General features: G+C 46.7%; 1 protein-coding gene and 1 long non-coding RNA gene across 2 annotated transcripts in view; one reads left to right on the top strand and one right to left on the bottom strand.

Moving 5' to 3' along the window:
* LOC122683273 (adenomatous polyposis coli protein 2-like) overlaps window positions 1-19,923 on the bottom strand; it is a 132,994-nt gene that overhangs the window by 8,178 nt on the left and 104,893 nt on the right. Inside the window, exons 7-8 of the mRNA XM_043886967.1 lie at window positions 2,490-2,665; window positions 2,210-2,387 (exon numbers count right to left, since the gene is read on the bottom strand). Of these exons, the coding sequence (XP_043742902.1) occupies window positions 2,210-2,387; window positions 2,490-2,665 (354 nt within the window). The remainder of the gene's footprint in view (window positions 1-2,209; window positions 2,388-2,489; window positions 2,666-19,923) is intronic.
* Window positions 4,872-8,664, top strand: LOC122682880. Its single transcript, XR_006337562.1, has 3 exons — window positions 4,872-5,000; window positions 5,948-6,019; window positions 8,453-8,664. It is a non-coding gene; the product is annotated as an uncharacterized LOC122682880 (long non-coding RNA).

Genomic DNA, 19,923 nt, shown 5'->3' with positions numbered 1-19,923 from the left:
GTACATGCTTCCCTTGGCAACTCAGCCACTGAACACACTCCCACTTCTCCTGGGTCCCGCTAGACCTGCTGATCAAGTCTAACAATACAGTAAGTTGAGAACTTATGTTGTCCTTGTTATCGGGCTTGATCCTCCGCAGTCCTCATCTCATTGAATTCTAGCTGAGCTGAGAGTATTGTTTTACCGATTTCCTACTTTGAAGAAATGGAGAAATGTAAGTACTAAACTACTATTTAAATAAAAAGAAAATAGAGGCTCGGAAAGGACAATGAATTTACCCAAAGCTGCAGCTCGAAAGTGGCTGCAGAGCTGTGGTTGGAGCCCAGGGCCGTGGGCGCTCTGGGCCACTAGGCTACCTAATCCATCTGTGATGTGACGCTGTATCTTCTACGGAGCATCTGAGTCAAGGGTCCTCCCAAATTACCAGCTCCCTTTAGCATTTATCTGTTCCAAGTTACATCCACAGAAAATCCAATTATTTTCCCTTTCCCTTTATTTTTTGGGTGAATCGTGTTCTTAAGGTTTTTTTTAGGGGGAGGGGTAGGATATGTCCAAAAAAAAAAAAAGAAAATTCAAGACTCCTTTTCTGCAAAAATTAGGATATACTAGCCTCTAGCTGGGATTAGGAAAAACCCCATACAGCCTAAATTTATAGGACAGATCTTAATCCGATTTTCATTTGCCAACCTCTTGAACAGAATGGGTTTGCAATACTTCATGCTAATTAAAACCTGATGGAGTCAGGCTACTGGCAAAAATGAGCAGTTCTGACCCTCTAGCCTCCATGGCTCAGGTGCATCCACTGAGGCACACCTCAGTGACCAGGGCGAGAATTCCTGCTGAGAGGGCAGCCTACCAGCTCGGGTCTGGAGAGTCCTACTTACCTAGTGGAACTCAAACAGCTCTGAACTTTGCTTACTGCAGAAAAGACGGCCTCTGCTTTGCGGGTGGCAGGATCAATCACACATCCCCACTCATGATTAATCTCTCAGAGGCGAAGCTCCTCCTCGGGATGGATTGCCGTAGCTGACTGCAGCCTTCTTGGGGGAGAGGTGGGAGGAAAATAAAGGCCGAGAGCAGAATAAGCAGCACCCGGCGTCTGAGAAGAGGCTGCTCCGTGCCACGGGCTGCAGAAAGCTTCTTTGAGGTGTTGATTGACTGTCAAAAAACTCACTTTTGCTGTAAAGACTCAGCATCATAGAGGAAGTTAATCGTTTCTGCTTTCCTACCACTGTGTGAGTTGGGTGCTTAGATGCGTGTGTGTTTCCTGTTCCTTTTTAGCCAAATCCAAGTTGGCTCCTTCCTGCCTCTTGGGTGGTTCTAGGGTTGCCCTCAGCACTCACGTCCTGTCAGAAGGCTAGGAGAAGGTACTTGGGTTTCTTTACTCAAAAGGTTTTCACTGTTATGATTTCATACAACTGACAGAAACCTGCTTTTGACTTTGCTCTCAGGACTGCTTTTCTCATTGTTCACTGAATTTGAAAACACTAGGGTTAATTAAAAAAAAAAATTGTGGGGACTTCCCTGGTGGTCCAAGTGGTTAGGACACTTCTGCTGTGGGCGCCTGGGTTCAATTCCTGGTTGAGGAATTAAGATCCCATGAGCGGCACAGCATGGCCAAAAAAGAAAGAAAGAAAATAAATACTGTGGTTATCTCAGTTGCTAGGTTTGGTTGAAGGGCTGTGTTTGGGGGCAGTGGTGGTGATAATCGCTGGGTGACAATCCCATGGGACTTCTTCAGAGCAGGCTAAGCCTTCTTGCCCTTCACTGAATAGTGCGGTTTGTTTCTATTTTAGGAGCCAACCAAAATACAGGGGAAAAAAAGCCCTTGCTTTAAAGAAACCCAGTTCGGAGAAGCCTCTACTTACGCAAAAACCACCTAAGGGGTGACTTCAAGAGATCTAGGATTTCATTCGTTACAAAGCAGGTTCCTCAATGCCTTGAATATCGTGCATGAGACACAGACTTCCCGGCGGGGACAGGCCCATGGTGAGAGAGGTACATCTGCCTTTCCCTCTGAAAAGGGATTTCTTCCGAGAAAGCGCCCCCTCCCCACGAGGTCCCGGAAGACATATTGACAAGGGCAGGATTACGCCAGGCTGACAATGGGAGGATTATTTCCTAACGTGGTGTGTGACAAATGCGTATTAATAAATGAAGCAGACAGCCCCATCTCCATTTTCTCCCAAAGCCCCTTTCCCCCACTGACCGGAGCTCGGGCATCCACGGGGTGACTGACGTCTCTTGTCCTGTCGCCTGCCCAGGCCCTGGGGAGAGTCCGTCTGGGCTCGGCTGAGCCCCCCGGGCAGAGGTACCGGCGGAGGGGGTCCGGGCTCCAGCACCTGGCTCTCGGCAGTGCCCCTCGTGCTTTATTCTCGGCGTTTCTACTGACAGAGGACAAAAGGGTTTCTTGTCAGACAAAACGCACACCGGGGAAGCTTGCCCAAGCCATTTTTCTCAGGGAAGAAAAGAAGTTGTTGTTTGAAAACCTTCACTGGCACGGAGACCTCCGAGGCCTGGCTGGCCGGCTCTGGCTCTCGGCAGACCTACTTTCTCTGCTTTCAAAGTCCTGCTTCCTCTCGCACTTTCTGGCCGGGGAGCTCCAAGGATGTCCCCCTGCGAGGTTTGAAGGCCTCTGTCACCACAGGTCTGAAGTCTCTTCGCTCTGTAGAAAAGAAGGAAATAATGCCATTTGCAGCAACAGGGACAGACCTAGAGATGATCATACTAAGTGAAGTAAGGAAGGGAAGGACAAATACCATCGGATATCACTTATCCTGCTAGGGAAAGTCACTCACTCGTGTCCGACTCTTTCTTTGTGACCCCATGGACTATACAGTTCATGGAATTCTTCAGGCCAGAACACTGGAGTGGGTAGCCTTTCCCTTCTCCAGGGAATCTTCCCAACCCAGGGATGACTTATAGGTGGAATGTAATTTTAAAAACATGATACAATTTTTTTTTTCTTTTTTACAAAACAGAAACAAACAGATCTCAAAATCAAACTTATGGTTACCAAAGGGGGAATGTTGGAGGAAGTGATTAGGTTGTGATCAACATATACACACTACTATATTTAAAATAACAAGGACTACTGCAGAGCATTGGAAACTCTACTCAATATTCTGTAATAACGTATATAAGAATCTGAAAAAGATGGATATATGTGTAACTGAATCACTTCCCTGTACAATGAAAACTAACACAACATTGTAACAAATATACTCCAACAAAAATTTTTTTTAAAAAAACAGCAACTAATGTAGTCTTGGAGGAAGGAAACCTTTGAGTGAAATGTGATTTAACACAGTAGCTAAGGGAGGTTCTGCTCTGAACTCATAGAGAACGAGTTCTCTCTATGCACCAGAAGACACTCAAGATAATGAGGAATAGGCTTATAACAATGTATGAACTATCCTTACTTTACTTGCCTGCGTAGCCCCAGGTTCGCAGAGATGCTGGTTCTCACACACGCTCACACCCAGGCTTGCACAGCCACATGACACCCCGCCACCCCTATTCATGGTCTGTTAGGAGATCGCCCGAACATTATTCGGGGAGATCACTAGCAAAACTGAGGGACAAATCACAAATTTCCTGTGGTTATTAAGCAGTTTCGGGGGGCTGGGCACAGTCACCTCTTGGAGGAACCACTCCCCATATTCTAGAACTAGGCTCATCACTGACTTAACTGGCAGAACATCATGACTGGAGCAGCTCAAGTCCACCTGTGTTATAGCCCCTGAAGAGGACCCAGGGCAGCTAGTGAAGTCCTCTAGACTCCGGCCCCATGGACCACACCTCAAAGGTGCCTCCTAGTCTGGGGGCCGGGGCAGCTTTCCTGCCAGTGGAGGGGCTCGCATGCCTGGGGTAGGGCGTTATTCAGAGGAGCAGGAAGGCGGTGTGGACCAAGGCAGAGGGTAGAATTTGGGGGTGGGGTGGGGGTCCATGCAGTTTTTCTTTGGCAATACTATTTAAACAACGTCTCTGTGTAATTTTTGACTGATCAAATTAAACGAGGACTACTTAGACAAATAGGGCTTCCCTGATGGCTGGGTGTAAAGAATCTGCCCGCAATGCAGGAGACGCGAGTTTGATCCCTGGGTCAGGAAGATCCCCTGGAGAGCTACTGTCCATGGCTTAGCCCCTAAACAACAACCACCTAGACAAATATTCCTGCGATTTTGCTCAAAGCAAAGCACTTTTGAAACCCTAGATATTTTACCTTAAGCATTTAAAGGTAGCGTGATGAGAAGGGGTCCACAGCAGAGAAAAGATCAAGGACCCCTTCCCCTCAAGGAGGTAGGTGCCCTGGGAGGGTGGCCATTAGCATGTGTGTAAAGACTCACCCCAACATCAGACCTGCCACCCTATCAAGCTTGCTGCATTCACGTAGCTGCTACTGCTGTCCACATGCTCTGGCTTCACTCTGGGCCTCAGTTTCCTTCTTGCTAAAACCAGAACAACAATACCTTTGGACCTCAAAATCAGAATGTGTCTTGCTCTCGGCCATGGCTACAGTTAACTCCGAGCCCCTAATCCTGAGGCCCAGGAAAAAACCCTACTGACCTGGAGGCGCTGCTGAGCCTCTCTGTCCTCGTTCTGGACACAAACCGGGATATCCAGCCTCCTTCATTGTGCAAGGAATTTCCAGAAACAGTCATCCTCATCGTCACCCTAACTTCAGACTCAGCAAAGGCAACCTTGGGGTTCAGCTGAATATCACAGACCGTGTGGCTCAAAATGCTCATTTACTGGACTGGTCCTTAATGGGCTCAGAGATCTTCATCATGTATTTGTCTTATATTTGCATTGTTGGGTTTTTAACTTTTTGAAAATAATGCTTTGATGTAGAGATTGGGAATAGCTGGTAGGCGTACACATAACATTGTATAATAAATGTGCTCAGTTTGATTGTTGCTTTACAGAAGAAAAAAGAAAGGATGATCCACCTTTACCACTGATCTGGTCTCCTAACTCTGGGCTGAACAACTGCAGGGGTGAGTGCGGGGGGTGGGCCTGAAGGTGGGGAATCCTGCCAGCCGGGGTCCTCACTGCCGGATTCTCTTCTGCACATACGTATTTTTTAAGACGGAGAGACAGGGCACAGCTAATATTATCACAGCACCCTTAAGTGCCTCTTAGCTCTTGTTTGACTCAACGCCTCTAGTGACATGCTTTTATGTGTCTTTAAGCAGAGGTGGCAAGTAGACGAGTTTCCGGTTTAGGGCCCGGGCAGTCTCATCCACCCCACCTCCCCTCACCCCTATTCCACATTATTAGGGAGAAAAGAGACAGGACCATGACGCAGCACTCTGCGTACCAAGTACCAAGCCTGCAGCCTAGCTGATGCCGCTCCTCTGCCCCCTCACTCCCAGAGGCAAAAGCTGCAGACCTGGGGTCTCTGGAGAAGTGGGGGGCTTTGAAGGCAGGCTGGAGAGAAATGGGGGAATATGAGAAGACCCTTTGCAAAGCTTGTCTTTTCAGCTGAAGAGACACCTGACCTCCATTCCCCTCATCCTCGACAGGTACTAAAAATGGAGAGGGGGACTGAATCATGGTTTTGTGTCCATTTTGCAGATGGGGAAAGCTGAAGCAATGGGGCCCAAAGCAAACTTTTCTTGGGGGCAGCCTGTTAACCCTGATGAAAATCACAGGTTGGTGGGACCACACATATTTTGTAAATGTTTTTAAACTTTTCTTTGAAGCAAATTTTAATAGTTAATGCTATTTCCTTTACTCCTCTAATGGGTTCAGACTGGCCAAGTGAAAAGGAGATAAAGAATGAGGCAGCTTGTCTGGGCCACAGCACTTACTCAGACTGAGTCAGCAGGAAGTTCAGGGCAGAGGACTTGGAAGGAAGGCTCATCACAGTGACACCCAGAATGTGGACAGACCTTTTCCAACATTACTTACTGCCTTTTCCACTTGAATCCTCTGTTAACAGGACTATGGTGAGCTTACGGAAGGACATGGGATCATGACTTTGCTTCTTTAGAGGGCGCCCTGAAGTCAGAAGGTGAGCATTGTGGTCACTTCCCCCCATGTGACCCTGGCCACTTACTCATCTAATCCAAGCTTCAGCTGCATCACATATAACAGGAAATTGGGTTATTATAACTGAACAAGACCATATGTCTACGGAAGGCTTTGCCATTTGCAAAATGTTCCCCCCAACCTCTGCCAAGAACCTGTAGCTATGTAACACTGCCCACCTTTCGTGGCAGGTTCTGAGTGTCTGGCCACCTCGTGCTCATCAAATAGAGGGCAGTGTGGCTGGAGGTCCGGGGGGACTCTCACAGAGACACCCTGGTTGTCTGGGGTGGAAGGGTAAAGGTCAGTGAGAGAGATTTTCAATGATTAGCTGACAGTTTCCTCATCTGTAAAAGGAAGACAGCAGCACTTACCCTCCTTGGCCACTAGAGGGAGTAAAAGAGCGAGTCCTGGGGCTTGACACACACACACAGCCGTGATCATGAATGGCGTCGGCAGCGCCCCAGCCAAGGCGGTGGGGTGTTCCCGCCCTCCTCGGGGGGCCCTGGAGGAGTGCTGAGCACTTGGAACACTCCTTCTCTATCACACTTCTTGCTCTCAGTTCAGTATGCCAGAGATGACATGTTGGTAGAACCCATTATGTTTTGGGACGTGGTTTTTCTCCAACGTCAAAGACGAAGGGGTAGAGAGAAAAAGGGATCAAAGTAGAAGCGCTCAGTTGATTTATAGCTAGGATAGGCTACAGAATATTTAGGTATCAACAGTAAAAGCAAAGAAAAATAATGGCGTAAGGAAACATTTTACAAATGTTGTTGGTAGGAGAGCTGGTCAGCAATACTGAACAAAGGTTTTGATGGCCACTGGGTAATGTTGCCACCTGTAACCGAGCAGGACCCTCTGGGACGTTCCTGGGACAGACCCCTCCCCCATATCCTCTGCTGTGGCTCCTCTGTGAAGTACCTAGATAACAGCACCTGATACACGTTTCCTGAGTTGTTCTGCAGATGCTAAAAAAACCTCATCAAACGAAAGAAACTGACACATCCCCTCTGGAGTCTGGCCGAACCAGGAAATACTTGCAACAACTTACTGCCTCTTTCCTTTACCTCACCATCCACCAATCCCAAAGTTGTGCATGAGCTAATCACATACCCTGGGGCTTCCCTCCTTTGCCTGGCCTTTAGAAACGCTTTGCTGAAACCTATCCGGGACCTTGGGCTTTTGGAGCATTAACTGTCCAAGACTCCCTGTCTGGCGCCTTACAGTAAACAGCACGCTTTCCTTCACAGACCACGTGTCCATGAGATACAGTGTACCGCAACCGGCTGAGTGGACCCGTTTTGTTCTGGTAACACTGCTCTGTCTTCTGCCACACAGCGACCCCTATCATCCATATCAAAATCAGTGTCTCAATGGCTGCCTCGCCCCAGCACGTCCAGTCTGCAGAATTCAGCCACCCCAGAGCTGAATGGCTGGCTAGTGCCCCCTCACCCCACCATTAACGTGCTTCTCAGGGCCTGAGCAGGGAGTGTCCTCTGAGTCTGGTCCAGGGACAAGGCGAGAAGTGGGTGTGCAGCACACATGTGACAGACGCACTCCAATCCGCCAACCTTGCTAAGCCTCTAACGCCTTCTGTGATGCGCCAGGGACACACCAGAACTGCACTCAACGTAGAACCATTGAGGCCAACGTTCAGCCAACCAACAAAGCCATCTCTGAGAGCCACCTCCAGCTGTCTGAGTGAACATATTACATTCAGACTATTTCATCTTAATTTGCTTAGAATCCATTTCAACCTGCATTCCTCAGGCTTTCCCCCAACATGTGTGCTCAGTCACCAAGTCATGTCCAACTCTTTGTGACCCCATAAACTGTAGCCTGCCAGACTCTTCTGTCCATGGGATTCTCCAGGCAAGAATACTGGAGTGGGTTGCCATGCCCTTCTCCAGGGGATCTTCCCAACCCAGGGATTGAACCTGTGACTCTTGCATCTCCTGCGTTGGCAGGCGGATTCTTTATCACTGAGCCACCTGGGAAGTCCCCACACTTCCCCAATATAAATGAGCAAAATCTCCAAGTTCCTTTGGAGGAATGCCCCTTCTGACCTCTTCCTACACCTGTACTCTGGGGACCAGAACCCATCCTGTCCACCTCCCGATGGAGGTCTAAGCTGATATAGGAGACCTGGGCCCCACATCTTTTGGCTCCGACTTACCACCAGTGTTTCTGCCTGTGGAGATAGAGAAGTGAAAATCACTTCTTGGGGAAGTAAAATTTGCTGACAGAGATGCTCAACTCTATTTTGGCATTTTGCCAGAGATTTTACTTTGATTTATGAAATTGAAAAACCCTTTTCATCAGGAAAAAGTCCCAGAAGACTGAGTCTTAGGAAATGCCCAGGAGCCCTCTGACCTGACAGTTCTGCTTTTTACAATTGCCTCTGAAATCACCTTTGCAGGCGGGGACTCCACGCTGACCTCCCCAGCAGTGTGAACGCTCACTTTGGCACTCTCTCCAAACGCCAGAAGATCTGGAATTCTTATCAAAGACAGACTGTGAGCTCGGGTCTGCGGAGGAGGAGAGCCATGTCCGGGGGCTCTGGTGATGCTTCTGCTGCGGTAACCACCTCTCACCAAGCCTGGCTGTGCTGTGTGGCCCAGGGGCCCCATGGGATTTCTGTTGAAGACTCAGTAACCCGGGGAGGGAGGTATCACTCCCTCTCATGGATGAGGAAACGAAGACTGGGCCTCATCCATATGCTTCCCCGACATCCATACGTGCTCCCAATGGTAGTGATAACAAGACAGGGAGGCTGGTTCTCCCTTACCCAGATGGTGAGGCAACAAACCTGGACCGTGGAGGAGGGTTTGGGGAAGTGACAGGGGACGGTGGGCTTCTGGGTCAGTCACAAGGGACATGACTTGGGTTCTGGCCACAGTCCTCCAGCCTCCAGACACTGGCAGGAAGTGTGACCCTTCCTCTCATAGACTGGCAGGCTGCCCAGTCCCTACTGCTTTCCCAAATTCCCTGGGTGCAGAAGGGAGAAACTCAAGCCATTTCATTTTATCCTTGCTACAGAAGTACCTCCTTAAATGTTGGCTATGAAAAGCCCAGAATTGGCAGCAACACAAACTTTTCAGACTAAGAACTGAAAAACTCATGCCACTTCTGAAATGTACCTGAGAAATGAATGAACTTCTGCATGCAGAGCAATCCTCTGAGGAAAAGACTCAGTTGTCAGCCACCATGTTTGATGTTTTCAAATTATTGACCAAAAGGATACCAAGTTAAAATTTTTTAAATAGTTTGGTGCCAGTGTATAAATGTATGAGAATGACTTCTTTCCCCAAGCATCTTTTAGCAAGTCAGTTCAATCCTGAATTACTTGGGAATAGTGGGCAATAGTTTCAAATAGTTGGAAAATGTCTCAAAGATAAGGCTTTGGTGAGAGAGTGGGGACTTTGGGTCAGACAGACCTGTAAACTTGATTCTTTGCTCTGTGATATCTGGGGGAAACCACGAGAGTTCAGTCTCTTCATTATAAAATGAGGATGGTAACCCTTTCACAGGGGGCTGATGTGGGGATCAAACCAGATAAACAGAGGGTCCAAATGCTATTAACTAACAGTGAGAACAGTTGAGCCCAACACAACTCAGTCTCTCTCCTCTTTGCCCTTGGGATTCACCTGCTGGTCACAGGAAGAGAATTTTCACACACGTCCTAAGCATTCCTGCAAGAATTTCTTTCTGATTCGATGTCTTTAAAAAAATCAGCTTGGACACTACAAAATTTGGTAACCAAATGATTCAAAAAGCAAGTCAGCACCAAAGTCCAGTTAACAGCCTGGTCCCTGGTATTGGAAGAGAAAACCAATTTAATCTACTAGACTCTGAACATGGAAACTTCCTTCACAATGACTGCTGGACAGAAGTGTTAATTGTTACCTATACAACCGTAAAATTAGTCAGCAACTTCCCGTTAAAGCTCCTACGCTGAACAATAAGAGAAGCATTGGAAACCAAATCCTCCCAATCCAGCTGAAGAACACGCTGAGAAATAAGAACACAGCACAGCAGTCACGAGGAAGGAAAGTGAAAGTGTTAAGTCTCAGTCGTGTCCGACTCTGCGACTCTATGGACTGTAGCCCGCCAGGCTCCTCTGTCCATGGAATTCCCCAGGCAAGAATACTGGAGTGAGTAGCCATTCCCTTCGCCAGGGGATCCTTCCAACCCAGGGATCGAACCCCCATCTCCCACACTGCAGGCAGATTCTTTACCCTCTGAGCCACCCGGGAAGCTCCACTAGTCACGAGGAAGATGAGAATTTAAATCCTCGGGGGACAGAGTCTGCTGGAGCTTCTGTCTTTATCCTGCTCTTCTGATGATCCCACACTGGGAGTTTATAATGCGAAGTTGCAAAGGCAGGGGTGTATGGGAAATGAGGAATCATAGCTTAACCTGTGGGTTGGCAGGGTCTGATTTCTGTGGGGACAGGACCCAACCGGAAGCAGACAGACTCAAAAAGTACAACTACTGAGGCTTGGTTTCAATATCCTAGCTGAACCGCAGCCTTAGATGCAGCCATGCAGCTGCCCACTTTCCTTCCAGGGAAACTGCATCCGCCCCGCAATGCCACCTACATGCAAAGAAATCCTACTCCGGGTGGAGGCAGCTCCTGGCAGTCATCTTTTTTGCTTTGAGCCTAATTAACAACAACAGGTCATCTCATCTTGGCATCCTGATTTTGTTGTGGGTTCACTTTCAATTTGGGTTGTCACGAACTGCCTCAGTCAGGAGGAGATTAGGGAGCAATGTTCCCAGCCCTCCTACACACACACACACACACACACACACACCCCTCCTACACACACACACACACACACACACACACACACACACACACACACACACACACACACACACACCCCTCCTACACACACACACCCCTCCTACACACACACACACACACACACACACACACACACACACAGCCTCCCCCCCTCCCCCCCACCCCTAGTCCTTGCTACTGGGACTAAATCTACAAGCATGCAAGTGCCATTAACTGACATTCATCAAAACACTCTCCATTGTTCGCAGACATGAGCGGCCGAGAGGTGGAAATTACTTGGCATTTCATTTTAATCTGTATTGAAGACTTGCCTGACAAAACATATTAAGTGTAAGAATTGCCGGCTTGGGAATGAAGCTCTGTTTATGGCCTGCCCCCCTATTTTCCTTCGCTAAAGGAAAGACAACACCACTCCCCCCATCCTTCCCTACCTTCTGCCGCTTGCTTACCCACCCCCACCCCACCACCATCATCCAGGAAACCCTAACACTGAATTTTCCTCTGTGAGTGCAGCTTTTGTTAGCAGGGTCTACAAAACTGTCATAAACATTCTATGCCTCTGGACCAGCACCTGAGGTTTTAAAACAAGAACGGAAACCCAGCAAGCTCTGCCTTGAAGATGGTGTTATCAGTAGCATCTCCCTTGGGATGGTACCTGGTGGTCACGTCGCTGCAGACCACAAGGCTGTGTGCTTCTCTGGAGAGAGACTGTCACCAAACGCTTGTGACAAAGAACGGATGCCATGCTAATGGATGCGCATAATTACCAAGGGGCCCTGATTCCCGCTGCTGCAGCTGACGATCGGCTGCCGAGTGCAATAGCCTAGTACAGCGCTCACCGGTCTAGTCAGTCTTCTGGGGCTCTTCAAGTTCACATTTTTACCTTTCAGGGTAATTTTGCATTGTGTTGACAATTAGAAGTAATTAAAGCCTCTCAGAGAGGGAAGCCTGTTTATTTTTCCTGCTTTTTCCAGTCTCTTTCTAGACTATGGGGCTGCGCTCTTGGGGTAAGGCACAAGGTGAGTGGTCCCCACGTTTAGGCTGTAGCTGGCCAAGTGCAGGCCCAGGGACCCCAGGGCGAGGAGAGGTGATGGCCGAGCTCTGGCACAGGGGGCTGGGGGCTGGGACAGGTCAGCAGGAACCACAGGGACACCTGAGCTTTGTCCATTTTACGCTTTCTCTGCTCAGGAACCTTCTGATGGCGCAAACGGTGCTGTCGGAGAGTGGGTGAGGTAGGGATACCCTCTGTCCTGTTTGGCTGTGATAAAATCTGTGCCCCGGGACTTTCCAGAGTTCCTCTTCTTGATGAACGTTCTATTTCTAAGCTTTGAAGCGCCACATCGCCTCCCCCTCCCACCACCCCAGGCAGGAAGTCTGACCTTCCAGGCTTGGCTTTACTGACCTTGATGGGGGTTATGTAGGCAACAGGGGACTCTGTTGTCCCCCAGTGTGGCTGGAAATACACAAGAGGTGTGCATTTCAGCCCTTCGTTGGGCCTTTTGCCATTCCCAGGGTTTGTGGAATCAGCTGATCAGAGCAGAGGGGAGGACAGGGCTGGCTGAGATAAGGCGCAGCACCAAGGCCTCAGCCAGTTCTTCCCAGGAGGGAACTCTGTCTTTCCCTTCAAACTGTGAGCCCTGGGGGTTCTCGTCAGGGGGTGTGTGGGGGGAGGTGAAACTAGGAGAGTTGACTTCAAAGTGGTGGAGAAGCCGCCCACCCAGGGGAAAGCTTGTGGGCTGGGTGCCATGTTCTGCCCCACCACAGACATCAGACCTGCCTTGCTACCTCACCCTGCAGTAAGTATCTCTGGTCAAGTTTTGGTGAAAGCACATATGTTTTTTTGGAGGGTGTGCAGGCACTTTTCCATAATGCACAAGAGAAAGCCTGTCGCTGATAAATTTATAATGCCACTATCTCAGGCTGACACCCAGAGACTAGAATCCGTTTGTTACGACGGCTTGCAGGCTTGTTACCAGTCATGCCCTGAATAGATCCAGCCCTTCCTTCCTTTTGTGCCCCATCCAGGCCCCTGTGTGCACGCTCAGTCACGTCCAACTCTTCATGATCCCATGGACGGGAGCCCGCCAGGCTCCTCTGTCCATGGGATTCTCCAGGCAAAAATACTGGAGTGGGTTGCCATGCCCTCCTCCAGGGGATCTTCCCGACCCAGGGATCAAACCCACGTCCCTTATGTCTCCTGCATTGGCAGGCAGGCTCTTTACCACTGAGCCACCTGGGAAGCCTGATGCCCTGCAAAAGCTCAAAGATGTGACCTTTTGAAAAGATCTGAGAAGAATAACATCTACCCGGTTTTAAGTCATCATTTCAGTCTGTTACCTTTTGATTTGGAAGATAACTACTATAAGAGAGACTTGCATATGGCCCGTTTTCAAGGGCAGATGTGAACGGAATGGTAATTACTTTGCTAAGAGTCATAGAGATTCACTGGAATGAACTGCGTGGGATAGTCACATCATGTCTAGAAAGCGTAAGCGAGACAACGCCTATTCTAAAGTTGTGGTCCACAACTCGATTCTCCGTCATATAAACATTAAACAAATCATAATGCTCTATTAGCTTCCCCTGGTATAAACAGTCTTTTTCTTCAGGAAGTAGGTAATTTCTCAGATTATCAAATGGTGTCTTGTCCAACTCCTTGACCCCAAGTTCTCCCTGTAAGGTGGGGACATCCGGCTGAGACAGGGCCTGGGGAAGCCAGGTGAGCACCCTCACCCACTGCCTTTCACGCTACCCTGTTTGATTGTCATCATGGTGCTTGTCACCATTGGGAAGTATGTCTTCCTGGCTTTACTTACTAGTATATCACATGACTCTTCACTGTCATATGAGCTCCATGAAGGCAGGAATCTGATCTGATCCATCATCTGTGTATCTCGGGCTCTAAGAGCAGTGCTGGGCATATGCTCAAGGCGTGCTTGCTGAATGAATGAATGAGAAGCAGCAGCCTCCAGTCCACAGAGATGCCCACGCTCCTCTGATCTCCGCCAGCCCCCCACCCTGGCTTTGCACAGAGCAGGACCGTAGTTCTGCTACAGAAAGTAGTTCAGGAGAGTCTCGTGGAAGCTGAAGGAGAAACTTGGCTCAGAACTAACTAAGCTGAGAACCATAAATCAGGAGGTGGCACGAAGCATTCAGTTGGCCAAAAAGTTTATTTGAGTGTTTCCCACACCAAGTTATAGGACCACTCGAGCGAACTTTTGGGCCAACGCAATACCATGGTGAAAAGCCTTAAGATTCTGGTATCACAGCCCAGGGGCAGTTGCTATGATGTTTCCAGTCTGCATCTTTAAGACGGGAAATAAGTGCAGAAAAACAGGAAGGGGAGGAGGAAAAGGAAAAAGTTATAGACATCAATGAAGGTGAGCACCAAGCAGAGTCATAAAGCAAAGCCCAGAAGGACTGTGCGGCGCTGTTCAGAGTTTAGAATGTGCACGTGCCTGTGGGCATGAGCAAAACCGGCCCACACCAGCGAGAAACCTGAGGCCCTGGGGACTAAGACGTGAACCTCTTCGGTTCCAAGGACAAGAAACAGCTCTTTGACTATTTCTTCTTCTCGATCCAACCACAGGTAAACATTAACTCTCACACACATGTCACATATTCCCTGCAAAAACTTCTCTTAACCGAACCCACTATTCAAAACCTGGGTGTGGGTAAGTCCCAACTTGAAGACAAGAAGGCTATAGATTTCACTTACTGGCCTGAATGTGAACATCCCTTGTCAGTCTTGTTCACTGGTTTCTTGGCCTTGCCAATGATGTTTACTCATAGTTCCCAGCCCTTCCAGGTATCAGCCAATCTTTCTTTATGTTAGCAGCTAATGTCAGTATCAGTTTAAAAACTTAGCTTGCTAATAACTATTAGTAACAGAAGAACGTTTATACGGCTGAAATATTTTTGATAATATTACATGGCCTTTTCTTTCATGAGCTTTTTATATCTCTAAAACACTTAGAGGGACTTCCCTGGTGGTCCAGTGGCTAAGACTCTGAATTCCCAATGCAGGGAGCCCATGTTCAATCCCTGGTCAGGGAATTAGATCCCATATGCCACAACTTTTATGCTGGTGCAGCCAGACATAAAAATATATTAAAAAATAAAATAAAACAGAAAGGGGCAGGAAAAAATAGGTTTGGGGCTGAAATGGTTGCTTTCCTATTTTGGAAAGAGTTCCTGGATATTTTGTTAGAAAACGCCTCCTGTGTGGGACAGGCCAGAGGGCGGAGGGCGGAGTCCCCAGCACGTGGCAGGACAGCCGGCCACGCCCAACCACGGGCCACGCCGACCAGGACACAGTTTGGGGCGACAGGGCTTTGAGGCTTGCTGACCATCTGCCATTGCATGATTCGCTTATGAGTTTAGATTATTTAAAAGAATATTGCCATTAATAATGGAAAAATAGGCCCTCATCTAATGATGAGGAAACATCAGAAAAATCCCAAATGAAGGACATTCTCTGTTCTCTCTTCATGTGTCAATGCTGCAGAAGACGAGAAAGGCTGAGGAGTCAGATTACAGAAGATCAAAGCAACCTGACGCCCAATGTAACAAACAAGCACTGCTGGACTGATCCTGGATGCATGGAAAATGAAATTGCTTTAAAGAATATTATTGAGGCAGATGGCAAAATCTGAATATGGATTGCGATACAGCCTCAACACAATGCAGTACTAATACAGCTGCATCCATATAATACTATTATACCGATGTTAAATCTCCCGAATTGAATATTGTACTTGATTATGCTTTCAGGAAATACAAGCTGAAATATTTTAAGATAAACTAACATGAAGAACTGACTCATTGGAAAAGACCCTGATGCTGGGAAAGATTGAAGGCAGGAGGAGAAGGGGACGGCAGAGGATGAGATGGTTGGATGGCATCACCAACTCGATGGGCGTGAGTTTGAGCAAGCTCTGGGAGTTGGTGATGGGCAGGGAAGCCTGGCATGCTGCAGTCCATGGGGTCACAAAGAGTTGGACACGACTGAGTGACTGAACTGAACTCTCAAATGGTTTAGGAAAAATGTATGTGTATATGTGTACACATATAAATGTATATGTGTGTGTGTATAAGAGAAAGGGAGCGAGAAAAATGATAAAGCAATTACTAATCTGGGGACTTCTCTGGCGCTCCAGGGGTTAAGACTCTGCATTTCCATTGCAGGGGTTGTGGGTTTGATCCCTGGTCAGGGAACTAAGATCCCACATGGCTTGTGGCCAAAAAACCAAAACATAAAACAGAAGCAATATTGTAATAAATCAATAAAGACTTTAAAAATGGTCCACATCAAAAAATTATTAATCTGGGTCCAGAGTACATAGAATTAATTTCACTATTCTCACAATTCTTTTTTAAGTTTTAAATTATTTTGGAGGGAACCATTAAAAAAATTTTTTCTCTTTCTCTTTTGTAATCTGTCATCCAAAAATATAGGCAACTGTGGTTAAGTTTTTTCTCAGTTTTTTCAAAGAAGCAAGAAAAAGTAATAACTGAAGTAACTGACATCACACCGAATGTTAATTTATCATGGTATTTCTTTAAACTCCAATATTATATGATCCAAGTCATTCTTTTATGTACTACCCAATCATAAACTGTTCCTTAATTTTTTGCCTTGTTGAAAAGCCACTTTGGGGGGGGAAAAAAAAAAAAAGAAAAGCCACTTTGGGAGGAAATATATTTTATTTTTATATGGAAACAGATAAAATAGACAGTTTTACTCTTCCACCCTAAGAGCATCAGGTGGCTTAAATCACACAATGCCCTTTGGCTTTTTAATTAGTCTGAAAAATAAATTCCTAGTAGTCCCCCTCAAAGCTTCTTCCTGCTCCCACCCCTACTTGGCAATTTCGGAGGCTTGTGGAGCTGGAAGTCCTTAAGAAACCTGCCTACCTCTCATATATGTCTAGTCATCAAAGGGGATTCACTTTTAGCAAGCAAGGTCAACACAAATGTTGCCGATTTGACACTAAAAACATCCTTCCTTCCATTCAAATGGCAGATGATCCAAAGGATTCAAGCAAGAATATCTTGCTTGGCACATGGCCTAAAAGTTCTAAATTTATGTATTCTATTTTTGCTTCTTTCTCAGATCAGATTAGTTACTAGGCAACTGAAGTATTTAATTTCATTTGCTAATAGTTACATTTTAATAGAGGCTGCTAGTGTACATGGCCCATGCTGCCAATACAAACACAGTCCCAACTCCAGCCTCTGTCAGGCAGTAGTAAGCGCCCCTTCTTTCCGGTTGTAGACAAACACGACTGTATTCTTGCCTTTTATTTATTTGACGTTCAGGTACAGGAAGAGGGATGTCTCTCTTGGAATTCTTTATAGAAAGAAAATTGTAAGTGATTTGTTTTCCTCCCTCAAAAAGCTGTTTGGCTCACAGACAGAGGGGACAAACCTGTGGTTGCCAAGGGGGAAGGGGGTGGGATGGAGCGGGAGTCTGGGATTAGCAGATGCGAACTATCAGATTGAGGATGGATAAATAACCATGTCCCGCTATATAACTCAGGGAACCGTATTCAATATCCTATGACAAATCATAATGGCAGAGAAAAGGAAAAAGGGTACATATGTGTGTAATGGAGTCACTTGGCTGCATAGCAGGAATTAACAGCATTGTAAATAAATCAACTATACTTCAATAAAACGAAAAAGAAAGAAGCCATTACAAAAGAGCCACCTGTGTCATCCTAAACCCTCTTTTAGATTTCTGCTTCAAGACGGCAGACCAAGCGCATACACGTCTCCCCCTCACCGAGAAGGAAGAGAAACCCTTATGAGCACTGCAAGGGCGTCATCGGTGCCCCAGACATGCTGACAGGAAAACCAGAATGGGGAAAACTGCTGCCCCAGCCGGGCCCAGCACAACAGCCGGTTCAGCAGTCTTCTCACTGGTGTGCTGGAAACCTCCACATTTGGACGCAAGGCAGACCACGGGGCCCTTATGAGGGGAAGGAGTTACAAGATGGGCTCTAAAGAACCTGGACCGACCTTTCCTGCCCCATCCCCCGGCATGTAGAAGGTTGCATGCTATGAACTTTCAGCTCTAAGAAGGCTGGGAGTTGGATGGGGTTGGGGGTGTCCTCCTGGAAGCTGAGTCTAGAACAACAGGTGGCGAGTACTCAGCAGACAAGAGTCGAGGGGAAGGAGGGGAAAAGGGAAACACAACTCAGCATGGAAGTCAGTGGTGGGAAACCTCTTTGTCTCAGGGCGAAGCTGCCCTAGGGGACCCCACGGGGGCGGGGGGTGCCAGCTGCTCCTTCCCACATGCCCAGAAGGGAGATCGGCTGTCATACCACTGCCCCCGACCCCCCCGAACCAACATGCGGTTCTTAGCCGTCCCTCCCATTCAGAAGAGGGATCTGCAGTGGAAACCAAGCCTCTGATGCTGAGGAAACACACGGCAGTGACCACCACCGATCCACAGCTTCCTGCATTTTAATACATGAATGGACAAACAAGAAGCAGGAGACATTTGGGGACATTTACACCATAGAGAAAGATGAAAATAACCTAAATGGGATTCCAATGCAGAGAACAGAACTCACACACACACGCAATTGCTATCTTCAGAGGAATACTGCATTGAGAAAACCAGAACAGGCTGTTGTGAACACAGGGTCATCAGAGAGCAAGAAAGAGTCCTTGGAAGTTAAAAACAGGTAAAAATTCACTCAAGATCTTGTATTGTGGCAGGGATAGGTTACAAATTCTGATTAAAATGATATTTTCCCCTCAGTGATTAGAGTCAGATGCTCTGCATCTAACTGAAGAACAGAATGTAGAAATTCCAAAGCACCAAAAGATAAATAAGACATTATAAGTACAGCAATAAAGAAAAGGGAGGTATGTTAAACAGAAAGTGAAAATAAATGACAGGGGTAAGGTCAAACATGATGTTTATAATAAACACAAACAGCTTAACTTTCCTATTGAAAGACAAACTGTGATGAGAAATATTTAGAACTGAGCTGTATGTTATTTTAAAAGACTCAGAATGGCACAAAATAGAACCACTGGAGACAAACCTAATTGTTGTTCAGTTGCTAAGTTGTGTCTAACTCTTTGCAACACCATGGACTGACTGTAGCCTGCCAGGCTCCTCTGTCCATGGGATTTCCCGAAAGAATACTGGAGTGGGTTGTCATTTCTGTCTCCAAGGGATCTTCCTGACCCAGGGACTGAACCCACATCTGCATTGGCAGGTGGATTCTTTACCACTCTGCCACCTGGGAAGCCGGATAAACCTAGTACATGTTATCAAAAAGAAAGGCAAAATATGAAGTATTAATACTAGACAAAAAATAGAATTCAAGGTCAAAAGCAAAGGACTATTTTACATGGATTAAAGATACAATCTAGAAGCTTTTTCACTGAATGCCACAGCGTGGAATTATGTAACAAGTGTTTGAAATGCAAGCAGAAACTATTAAATCCATGATCATAGTAGGAAACTTTAGCATGTCTTCCTCAGAAATTGACAGATCAGGTAGACAGAAAAAGAGGTAAGGATAGAGATGATTTCAATATACAATCATCAAACTAAATACATTTCCTTTTTGAATTCAGTTCCCAACTAACAGACAATTCAGTTCCCAGCTATGTTTAAATTTTCATGAAACAGTTAAAAAACCCGACCAATTATTTGGCCACAAATAAAATCTCAATACAACTCCTGGAAGATAAATAGCACAGGCCTCCTGGAACTCTAACCCAAGAGTTAATTTACAAAAGAAAATCAAAAGAAATTGGAACCCACATAGCAATGAATGATGATAAGAGCACTCAACTCAAAATTGACAGGATGCATCAAAGAGGGACTCCACACTTCAAGTGCATTTGGAAAACAAGAAAGATTAAAATTGCACTAAACATTCATCTAAAGAAATGTCTTAAAAAGAGCTCAACAAAGTGGAAGGAAGGGAATCAATAAAGAGAAAAACAGGAACTGATAAAACAAAAAACGAACAAGTCGGCTGCATCATTAAAACCAAGAGATTATTTAAAGACCAACAAGAGAGATCAGCCTGTGGGGGAAAAAAGGAAAG

This window comes from Cervus elaphus, chromosome 24, assembly GCF_910594005.1.
Source record: "Cervus elaphus chromosome 24, mCerEla1.1, whole genome shotgun sequence".
NCBI classification, from domain to species: domain Eukaryota; kingdom Metazoa; phylum Chordata; class Mammalia; order Artiodactyla; family Cervidae; genus Cervus; species Cervus elaphus.
This window is presented reverse-complemented; position numbering and strand designations above follow the sequence as displayed.